At 49.7% G+C, this 11697-nt stretch overlaps 1 protein-coding gene across 8 annotated transcripts in view; it reads left to right on the top strand.

Annotated features, from left to right (window-relative positions):
* TFAP2B (transcription factor AP-2 beta) overlaps positions 1-11697 on the top strand; it is a 49896-nt gene that overhangs the window by 27297 nt on the left and 10902 nt on the right. For 5 of the 8 annotated variants that reach the window (XM_019537161.1, XM_019537163.1, XM_019537164.1 and 2 more), the window contains one exon: positions 2714-3058. In XM_019537161.1, the coding sequence (XP_019392706.1) occupies positions 2714-3014 (301 nt within the window). In that variant the 3' untranslated portion in view covers positions 3015-3058. Of the gene's footprint in view, positions 1-2713; positions 3059-4307; positions 8114-9915; positions 10033-11697 lie in introns of those variants that run through there. The other 3 variants (XM_019537160.1, XM_019537159.1, XM_019537158.1) reach the window with 3 other exon arrangements.

The following is an 11697-nucleotide window of genomic DNA, read 5'->3' on the forward strand; positions in this document are numbered from 1 at the left end:
GGCCCGGCCTTTCCGCGGTCCCTCTGGCGGGGCCGCCCCGTCCCTGGCCCTCGGCTCCTTGCGGGGCTTCGCCGTGGGCGTCCGCGGGGTCCCTGGCTAGGGCCGCTGGCCGGGGCCTCTGAACCCCTGCGGGAATTCAGACCAGCCTGCGGCCAGCGCTGCACCTACCTAGCCACCTACCCACACATCCGCCGAGTCACTCACCTGCCTGCCCATCCATCCACCTACGACCAAACCCGCACACCCACCCACGCACCTTCCTGCCTACCTACAAACCCATGCATCTATCCATCCACCTACCTACCTACCCACCCGCCCACCTATCCTTCCATCCATTCACCTACCTGTATACCAATCCACCCACCCACCCATCGACTTACCCACCCACCCACACATCCATCCACCCACCCATCCATTCATCTACCTATCTACCGACAGACCGACCTACCTACCCACACATCTATCCATCTACCTATCTACACACCCACCTACTCACCTACTTACCTATGAACCCACCCACCTACCTGCCTACCTCTGCACCCATCCAGCTATCCACCTACCTAGCTACCCACACACCTGTCCATCTACCTATCTACTTACCTACCCACCCACCCATCCATCCACCCACCTACCTACCTACCTACCTTCAAATCCATCCATCCACCTACCTACCTACTCCCCGCCCACTTGCCTACCTGCCCACCCATCCTTCTATCCATTCACCTACCTGTATACCAATCCACGCACCCAACCACCACCCATCGACTTACCCACCCACACATCCATCCATCCATCTACTTATCTACCGACCGACCGACCTACCCACACATCCATCCATCCATCCATCTACCTACATCTACACACCCACCTAGTCACCTACCTACCTATGCACCCATCCAGCTATCCACCTACCTACCCACCCACCCGTCCATCTACCTATCTACGTACTTACCCCCCCCACACACACCCACCCACCTACCTGGCTACTCATCCATGCACCCATCCATCCATCCACCTACTCACCTTCCCATCTACCTACCCACCCATCCGCCTGCCTGCTACCTACCTACCCACCTATCCTTCCACCTCCCTACCTATGTCCCTCTGCCTCTCTACCCCGCGCCCAGCTCAGCCCAGCGCTTCTCGGGACGGGAGGCGGGCACGACACGAGCCCGGGGCCGGGTGCCCCCGCCGCCGGCCCGGCCCCGCGGAGCCCAGAGGCGGAGGGCTGGAAAACCATTTGCTCAAATTTGTCCAGCTGTTTTCTCAGCCGTGCCTGGGATTGGATTGCCCCCTTCCTCGGGGTCAAGGGGGGGTGACGGGCCCAGCTCTGTAATTGCTCCCAGACCCGGCTTGGCTCGCTGAAGCCCGGGTTGCTCCGCCCTGGCACGGCCTCGTGGGCGAGACGGGCTCTCGCCTCGCCTCCCCGGCTGCACAGGGCCAGGGGACACCGAGCACCCCCGATGAGCGGCCGGCTTCAGCGAGGCAAACCGGCGACGGGGAGGGTCCAGTTCTTCCCCGGGGTGGCCAAAAGAAAGGCTTAAAAACAGGATCTAAATAGCTGAGCCACTGCTGGCAGTGAGGTGCCTCCTGCTAGAAAGGGGGTGCCTCCTTGGCTCGCCTTCTCCCACACCAAGGGTTCATGGTGGCACCCCCTGCCACAGCTCTGCTGAGAAGCTCTTCCTCTTTGCCTGCGGGGCGTGATGAGGTGCCTGTTGACTGGCACAGGTAGCCATTGGCTTTTGATAAAGCAGCTGGTAGGATGAGGGTAGCAGGCGAGCTGCCACAGCTCCGTGAGGGATGTGGATGGCAGCTGCTCCTTGTTTTCTTGCATCTCTCCTTGGGTGGGGAAAGGGGAAGGACACAGGCAATCTCTGCCCTGCCTGGAGACATGCCTGCCAGGAGTGGAGCCTGGGGAGGAGATGGCAGAGGGGGTGGGCTTCACCCCTTGGGCACCAGAAAGGGGCGAGAGGGTGTGCAGGGCTCCCTGAAAAGCGAGGCAGGTCAAATCATCCAGCACCAGCCCTCCTTGGTTTGCAGCACGATGTGTGGCCCCCGCACCCCTTGCTGCTCACAGCCTTTAGGAGGAGCTCAGCAGCCTTGAACTCCTGTCACAGTCAGCAAAAAGAGTCCCTGGGAGAGGGGGGTAATGCCCGTCCAAGTGCCCTCCCCGGACAGGCAGGGGGGAAAGTAAACCCTGAGGTCAATGGGCCAGGATCCAATGGCTGTCTGCACCTCTAGCCATCCCCAGTGCCATGTAGGTAATAGGTAGCTTCTAAAAGTATGATTTGTTTTTTTTAAACCCTGCTGCTAAGTGCATTTTCAGAAGCATCTTTCTGGTCCAGAGAGAGGTTTCTCTCTAGGAGAGACTGGCATTGAGGGAACGAGGTGCACTTCTCCCTGCTGGTCACACCCCCCATCGCGCACACACACCCGGGCTTGTGTTTCTGATCCAAATGACACCCTGCCCTGGGGCATGGAAAGCCTGCCCCGGGTCACCTAGTCCATCAGCCCCAACAGGCTTGCCCTGCACCTCAGTTTATTGCTCTGTAAAATGGCATTCCTGGAGGGCGCCTGGTCTGAGCCAGTCCAATCAAGGGGACTAGGAGCAGAGGCTCAACCAAGCAATGCCCCCTATAGGGAGTGCAAGAGCTTTGAGAAGTGATTGTGACCAGGCTGGGCTTTCTCTCTCCTTCTTCTCTCCCCCCTGCAGGCAACTTTGTAAAGAATTCACAGATCTCTTGGCCCAGGACAGGACGCCCATTGGTAACAGCAGGCCCACCCCTATTTTGGAACCAGGCATTCAGAGCTGCTTGACTCACTTCAGCCTCATCACCCATGGCTTTGGGGCTCCAGCCATCTGCGCTGCCCTCACAGCCCTCCAAAACTACCTGACTGAAGCTCTCAAAGGCATGGACAAGATGTTCTTGAACAACAACACTGCTAACAGGCACACATCTGGGGAAGGACCAGGTAGTAAAACTGGAGACAAGGAAGAGAAACACAGAAAATGAGGAAAAAAAATAAAAGTAAAAATAAAAGTAAAATAAAGAGGAAAGAAAGAAAGAAAGAAAGAAAAAATTAAATGCATAAAAAAGAAAACAAAAGAGAGAGAGAATCTTTTCAAACAAACGAACCCGTTTTAATTTTAAGCTTTAAAAGATTTGATTGGGATTTGGAAGAAAATATATTAGGTAGGACAATAATAATGCTAATAATAGTAGAGACGATCATTTAAGATCAGAGGCGCACAATGGAGCAAGAACAATGGCTCAATGTCTCTTGCAAGGAACATTTGAAGACAACCGCCAGGATTTTTCCACTTCTGTTTTCTCTCGGTTTTTTTTAACCATTTGTGGGGTGGGGGGTGGGGACTATCATGATAATAAAAGCAAGAGATGAATAACTGATTGGAAGATATCCGAGAAACCTTTTAATTTTTTTTTTTTTTAATTTTTTGGTGTCAGTGCTTTGATTTTTTTTTTTTACTTTGGATGAGATGCACGGTTTTTTGTTTTTTTTTTTAAAAATCAATCAAACAACGGCTTGTGTCTGCAGTAGGACAACCCCCCCGAACAAAACCTTCCAGTGGTGTTATCTGGGAGTGCCTCCCCCATAATCCCTTGATTCCCAGCTCTTCCCCCTTTTTATCTGGGAGCTCTGGATCTGTCTAGACCGGGGAAGGAGATGGGGTGAGAAGCAAAGGCCAGCTAATGGGATTGTAAAGGTATTTACCCGTGTCTACATTAACGGCAGCGCCTGCATTAATTACGTTGCCGTGGGTATTTCTAGTCGTGTTAGTTCAATCGAGTTACCGACAACGTTGCAAAACCCCTGGTCTAGACAGACCCTCTTCTGAGATGACCAGTTTTTTGCAGGCTTCTGCATATGTGCGGGTGTGTACATCTAGGCATATGTGCATATATCATATATAAAAATATCAAAATGCTTCCTATGTCTCTATGCATAGGGCCATGCGCGCACCGTTTGGCTCTTAGCTTCGGTGGTACAACTGCATTGGCTGTAAGGGAGCCGCGTTTCCAATGTGGGGTGCCAGATTGGAAAATTAGGTGTTATTGCTGTCTAAGGATCCTAATTTTCTGCTCAAATTTTCCTAATAAGGTCTACACAGGTTTCTATTCCCAGTAAAGCCAATGTCCCTACCTTTAATTTGTTCTAACACTGCGTGTGGGAGAGATCTGCCCTCCCCCCCCTCCAACAACTGTTAGCAAGAAAAATTGAGTTATATGAGTATGTAATTCTTTCTCAGGAGTATGCACTATTTTATTTTCTTCTGTTTCCTAAAGCTTTGCCCGCTTGGCTTATGAGCTTCTTCAAAGAGGACTAGATCTCCCTACACAATATATCAGGTACAGAGAAAAACATCCGCAATTATGATACTTTTCTATATATATTATATATATATATATATATGTGTATATATTTCAAGTCAAAGCTGGTTGTTTCAGGATTCTGGAGGTGCACTTCTTTAAAGAAGCTCAAAGGGAATAATGTGAACCAGATAAAACTGAACTGAAATCGAGGTGTCATGTTATGGGGGGGGGGATGCGGTTTGGTCGAAGGGCTGCGGTGCAAACGCTTGCTCAGGCGCTGGCGTTTGCTGCACGAAGGGCGTTGCTCAGTGCAATGAATGGCGTGGGCTGGGTTTGCAAGAGGAAAGATGTTCCTCTCCTGCCAGGTCTGAAGGATGTTTTGTGGCTGTCGGGGTTAGGACAAATTCAGCAAGAGAGGACACCCCTCCAGCCCCGCTTATCACCAGCGTTGTGTGGCAGTAATATGGTTATTGCAGGGTGTGATATGAATAAGCTCTGTTGGGTTTTTTTTTTTTTATTTGTTTTTGAATGCTTTTCTTTTGGTTTTTGGTGGGGAGAGGGATGGATGGTACAATCACGCAACAGTCCGGGTCTCGGACACTGTGTTTGTTCGTTAGCGCGGGGTGGGGTGGGGGGTTCATGCGTCCCCAAATCTTGTCCCTGCTCCCGTCCTGGCTCCACCGAAGTGAAGCGCCCAAGTCCCTTTGACTGCACCGGGGCAGGGTTTCAATGCGTGCCAGGCACACTTGAGAGAGGAGAAAGGAAATACCCGAGAGGTGGGGTTTCCTTTGGATAGGAAATGGCACTGAGGGCAAAAGGCTCGCCCTCCACTCCCCCTGACTTCAACAACGTTATTAAATCCAGAAAACAAGGCGCCCTCTTAGGTAAAGAAGCCAAATCCTGTTGGCCTGATTGACTCCCAAGAGTCCCTCACCAGCCATTGAGAGTATTAGCCCAGCAGATCCTGGGCTGAATTGATCCTCCTGCCAAAGGGTGTTGTTAACCCATTATAAGGACGTGGTAAACTGAGGCACAGGACGTGTGAAAGCGCATTGGGCTCACCAGTGAGAGGCAGCACGAGAGCCCAGCATACCCAATGCCTACCTAGTAGGTTCAGCAGTCTCCCTAAGGTCCCCAGCAGCTGGGACCAAATCTTTCACTTCACCGGGACTGTTCTGGTCAGGAAAACCAGCCGGATTTAGCCCCGGACAACCTCGCCCAGTCCCCCCGGCCCCCTTCCCTCCGACATCTGTCATATGAGATTCAAACCTTGACTAAAAGTGCATCCCAGTGACATGGCTTTAAAGGCACCCCTTCTGCCAAGCTGGAGACAGCTCTGCTCCTTGAAGCCAGCCCCAAGCTGCTGAGTACAAGCCCCTAGAAACCGCACACCCCGGGAGCGGGTCTAGCTAGAAAAACCTCAGCCGCAGTGGGTTGCTGGAAAGGTGTGTGGCTAGTGCTGCTGCTCCTCTCGCTTCCTGCTTCATATGGGAGGATCAACACCCCCAGCTGTGCAGGGGACTAGGGCCCAAAGTGCTCAGGAGTTCAGCTTCTGCACACACTCCTGCACGCTCCCAAGCCAAAGTGTTGGCAGCTGAGTAGGAGCAGGAGCAGTTTCACAGGTTCAGCCCCCAGGAAACTCCCCGGGAGTCTTTTCATTGACCTGGGAGCTTTGAATTAGCCCCTCGGTAGGTTTATCTACGGGGTGAAGGAAAAGCCTGGGAGCAGCAGCCTGCCCTCCCTGCTCTGGCAAGGACAAATCCCCCGGATTTCAGTGGGAGAGCTCCCTAGCCCAGCAATGAGGACAGCTCTCGACCTGCCTGGACATTTCTAAATTGCAAAAACATGGCATGGATTTGAAACCTAATTGATTTCCCCATAATCTAATATTTGGCGACTGGTAGCAGGCATCCATTACTGATTATTATTAACTTTGTTGAACAATCTCTCCCCGTAAATACATAATTCAGCCTCCTGCTCTCAAAGTATCGCTAAAGTATAACTTAATTGCAAGGCATTATCCAGTCTTTTTGCACTTCCCCAGACTACTTTTGTTGGCTGGGCACCTTTGACGTTTATCTGATAATTGAGTTATTAAAAGATTGGGTTTCTTCGGGATCATAAATCAATAAACAGGAGGATTAACGTGACAGCTTTGCTTTTAACTCAAGGGAAATGTTTAAGGAGAGACCTCGAAAAGTTTGTTTTCAAACCAAACAGGTGGGTTGCTGTAATTTTTATTTCACCTCCCATGATTTGAAAATATAATCAGATAGAGATGAGCGGCTCAATTGAAGCCTGTGGCGTCTTTGGTTGTCATTTCCCCCCGATTACTGGGGGAATAACAAGCTTTACTGCTTGCTATGACCCCCAAAAGCAAAGGAAACAAGAAGGCAGTATATTTGTCCTAAGTCATGCATGGGGAATCTTTAAGCTCTGTAATGAATACTGTCCCACATCATGCCAGCAAAAGTTTCCGTTGAACTCAGCATAGAGTTTGACTTTAAAATGAGAAGATTTTAAAGACCAGAGATTAGCTAGAAGGTATTGCTTACCTATGTTGCCTATACGTTTTATTTATTTTTTTTAAAGAAATAAATTGTATAACATAAATTCCTGGATATTGTTTGAAGTCGTAAAACATGCCCAGATATTTTAAAAAAGACAACATCAGCCTGTTAATCTTTTCTAAACGGTATTAGTTTTCACCTTTTAAGCTCACACTGAAAGAAACCAAAAATCCTCACTTTGACACATTCATGCTCACGACAGCCTGACACCAACGTGGCCAGATCTATATTTAAAAAAAAAAAAGCAATTTTCTGTTACCTTGTGATCCAGCAAAATACCCTTTCCGATTAAACCTAGGAAAGGGACACTCACAGGGCTGGGGTTTTCTTACATAAAAGGTAAAAAAAGAAACGATTAAAACCCCTCACTTAGATGGGACTGAAGAGCCTGAATATTGTGTGCCAAATAAAAGCTAGCAAAAAAAAAAAAAAGCTGTAAAAAAAGAAAAAAAGAAAGAAAGAAAGAAAAGGAAAATAAAAACAGAAGCGGTGCAAATTTACACCATCTTCCTGTCTATGCCAAAACTGATTCCTCTTCACCACCTCCTCTTGAATAGTCTTACCATGCAGTGAGAAATATCAGTTAATCGACTCTTCCTAAGAAGAAATGCGGAGAGGCATTCAATGTTGAGTTTGTATATATTTATTTATGCTTAATTTAATGGGAATGTGTAAATATGGCGAGCAAGTAGTTTTTGGGTTATTTATCTGTGAATCTATACCTCTGTGAATGGGTGGGGGAATTTAAAAAGAAAAAAAAAAGAAAAAAGAAAAAAAAAGCTTGACTCTAGATAGTATCCTATCGGAATTTTTTTTTTCTGTTCTTTATAGACAAGCTGTTATGGTAATGGGTAGAAATTGGTTTCTTGTCCAGTGATGACCTGATTTACATAAATAATAATAAGAATAAAAAAAAAAGATTGTTGTGTTTTGTTGTATTTTCCTCTTCAGTTTTTTTGAATGTTGGTGCTGCTTCAGTTCTGCAGACGGATTTACTTATAAACGCCAAGAAGTCTTTATTTTCCCAATCTAGGCTTTTGGGGAAATTCAGGACATGTCTTTACATTGAAAAGGAAAAAAAAATGACAATAAATATTGCTTCTCAGAAATGTTGGCATTTGATTTCTGTCTGACGCCGAGGTGTCCATAATTTTGCCATCTCGACCTCCTCTTTCTAAACAGATTTCTAATAAACCTCATGTCATGTTACCGTGATCTTTTCTCTTTCATTTTGCCTTTCCTAGCTAGATGAAGGCGGGGTGGGGAGGAGGGGGGGGGTCTTTTTTTTCCCCCCTTCCCATCTCCCATGCACGAACAAAGTGCCCTGTAAGACGACAAGCAAGAACAGGAAGCGTTTTGTGCTTGCACGCTTCAAATTATGTATCCCCCCCGCCCCCCCGGCTGCGTGGATACCTTGAGAGGATGCAGGCCGGACTAGCCGCCGCCCCCGCGGCTGCCGCGCCGGGAGCGCACGGGCAGGAACGAGCGCTGGCGCGCAGCAAAGCGCCCCTGAGCCGGCCTGCGAAACGGAGTCACCCCGGAGTGGCGCGGGATCTGCCCCGGAAGGCAGGGGCAGGGCTTCTGGAAGTGCCCAGGCCACATCGGGACCCTGCCCCGCTCTGCCAGCACGGCCGGGCGTGACCCCCCCCCGTTTGCACGGGAGAGACTCGCGTGGACACCGCTGCGGGGCCGCGGCGTGCTGGCTCCCAGGCTTTCATAGCGCGTGGGGACCTAACCACATCATCAGGGCCGGCCCCCCAAATCATCAGGATCATCGGGGCCGACCCCCCCCGGTTCATCAAGATCATCAGCTCCGACCCCCTGCCCAGGCTGCGGTCCCTCCCGTGACCGGGAGGGGTTTCTTTTGCACCGAAAGCAACCTCCCACCCCACGCCGAGACTCCAGGGGCAGAAAGCAGCGGGGCGATCAGGATCCGTCCCACCCCCCCTCCAAGCGCTGCTTGAACAGGCTCAGCCAAACAAGGGCGGCAGTCAGCTGTGACCTACTTTTAGCGACGAGGGGAGAGGCTGCAAGTGGGCGCCTGGCAAGGAGCTGAAAGGCCCCCAGGCAGCCCGTGGGGGGCAGGAGCAGGGATGCCACGGGCTGTGCGGGGGACACCCCGACTGCGGCAGGGAAAAGCGACCCAGAAGGGGCCAGGGGAGGGTCGCAGCCAGCCTGCTCCTGTTGTAGCTGCTTGTGCCAGGAGCTGGTGGAGCTCCAGAGAGGCCTGAGGGGTGGGAGAAGGAAACTGGGGGGGGGTCCTGATCTCCAGCGAGGGGGCAACAGTGGTGTAGGAAGCTCTTTTGTAGGGTGACTCATGATCTCTGCAGAAATGGAGGGGTGGGCTCTGGGAAAAGCCCCATCAACCTTCCCCAGTAGACCCATGGCAAGCAGTTGGGCGGGGGGGGGGACCCAGGATCGGGCCCTGCAGTGTTCCTCCCCAAATGAAAACCTCCCCCCGTGGTGTCTATGGACTCACCAGCTGGTGGAGGGTTTAAATAGCAGGGAAGGGGCATGCATAGCACGAGAACATTGCATTTTACCATTGGCTTTCATCCAGCCTCTGCTGGCCCGGCTGGCTGTCTGCTTAAAAAAAAAAACACACACCCAAAAAACAACAACAACCCCCCTCCCCCCCAACCCAACCCCGGCGACATAAAGTATCCGTCCTAAACTTCCTACCACTGTTCTGGTTTTATAATCTGCTTTCCCACTCATGACCCGGGGGCCCTTTTCCTTTCTCTCCCTTGCCTCAGTCTCTGTTCTCAACTCTTGCTAGCTCTATTTTCTATTACAAAACTTCACATTGATTTATATAGTCATAAACATCATTTTTGTCTTTCATCCCTTTGGGGTGAACTCCTCCCCCCCCCCCCATCTATGTTCCCCACATTTATAGAGACCTCATAAATAACAGCTGCTGTCCCTTTGATGGAGGCACTCAAATGTCTGAAATAATCCGGAGTGCAAATGTATTCATTGGCTTCATTTGTTTTCCGCCTCTCCTACAGAGACCGATGGCCTTTGTATGGCTGGGCAGGTGGATCGACAGATCCGAGACTTTGCAGATCCGGTGGTTTCACAGGAAACGCGGCGTGCTTTGCCGCTGTCTGTCCCCTCCAGTCCGGTATTTAAACCCGTTCAGCGTGCCCAACTCAAACACTGACACAGCTGGGGAAGGAGGCATTTACTCTTTTCTGTCTCATTTATTCGTCTTGATGCTCTTAAAATAAACTTCATCCGGAGACTTCAGATGGAAAATTTCTTCTATCTAGTCTTGCAGTATGCAAAAGAAAAAAAAAAAACCCAAAAAACCCAACCCTAAACCCTTGCAACTTGCTTTTGGGTGGTCACACGCCCTCTGTTCTCGTCCCATTGCCACCCCTGGCCACCTTCCCCCGGATTTCGATGGGGGCTCACTATTACCCCCCCCCCCATGGGGAGTGTCTCCGGTGCAGTCGCTTGCTATGATCCGGAGTGAAAACACAGTAGACGGTAATTACCGCGCGCACTTCGCAGTTTCCATTAAACAACCAACCCTATACAATTACACGGGCTGTAATTATTTTTTTTGCTCCTCAGCTCTCAGCTTGCACGCTCACGGTGAGGGGTCTGCCCTCCCAGCCGGGGAGATAAAATGTAGACGCTCCCCCGTGGGAAGCAGGAGCAGCAGAGTCAAGCAATAAGTGACTCGGCCCCTGGGTTGGCAGTGCTACTTCTGCTGGGTGTGAAAGGTGGGGATGAGCTACTGGGTAGCATCAGCATCAAAGAGGTCTTGCATGTCGATGAAGAGCAGTGCTCTGAAGAGGAGGGGGCACTTCGTTGCTTGCAGGGTCTTCTGGACATTTCCCTGTGATCCATCAGCCCGTGTTGAGACTGACAAAGAAGCGTGGTTTAACACTGCAGTGGCTTGGGCAGGTCTAACCTGGCAATCCTGCTAAAAAAGGCTAGGCTGGGTGAGAGGTGAGAGGGAGAACCTTATTACCTACACAACGCATTTTGAAACCAGTGGTGAATGCACACTTGCTTAATGGGTTCATCCCTGCCCAGAACTTCACAGGAGCTCTTCCTCCTGGGGGGGCTCCACCGCCAGGTTTGCAGGAGAAAGGACCCTTCTTTCGGGTCCCCGCAAAACAACAAGCTTGAGGGCAACAATACAGATGAAAATCCTCATTGTTTGCCCCTTGACTTCTGTTGCTTGATCCCAGAGCTCCTGCTAGCAAGAGGGCATTTAGGCTCAGTTGGTATAAAAGATGGGTGATATGCTAGTGAATAATGGGAAGAGGGGAAAATGAATGGTATCATAGCACAAAAAAACACTTCCTTTCATTTAGGGGGCTTCGTGGACTTACCCTGTAGGTAAATAGACGGGTTTCTTTTTGTAAAGCATGGTCATATTTATCAATGGGACAGAAAGAAAAGGGGGGAAGTGATTTAGTAAGTTTATCTGCTGGTAAAACTGGAAGGATCATGTGTGTAATGACCACAGTTCAAGTAAACAGATTTTTTAAAATATATATTGCCATTGAGATCTTCCAGTAAAATTGGAAAGATTTGCTGGTAAATGCTTATACATAGATACATTTATTAAATCACTTCCCCCCTTTTTTTTCTGCCCGGTAGACAGACAGATAGACAGATAGATAGATTTTTTTTATATCAGTGGGATAGAATAGATACATATATTTAGTTATATTTATGGTTTATATTTATGGTTTATATATATATACATATATACACACACACACACATACATATATGTATATATAATGATGTAATAAATGTAACTATAT

This window comes from Crocodylus porosus, unplaced genomic scaffold (assembly GCF_001723895.1).
Source record: "Crocodylus porosus isolate Cpor-Errol unplaced genomic scaffold, CroPor_comp1, whole genome shotgun sequence".
In the NCBI taxonomy this organism is placed as follows: Eukaryota; Metazoa; Chordata; order Crocodylia; family Crocodylidae; genus Crocodylus; species Crocodylus porosus.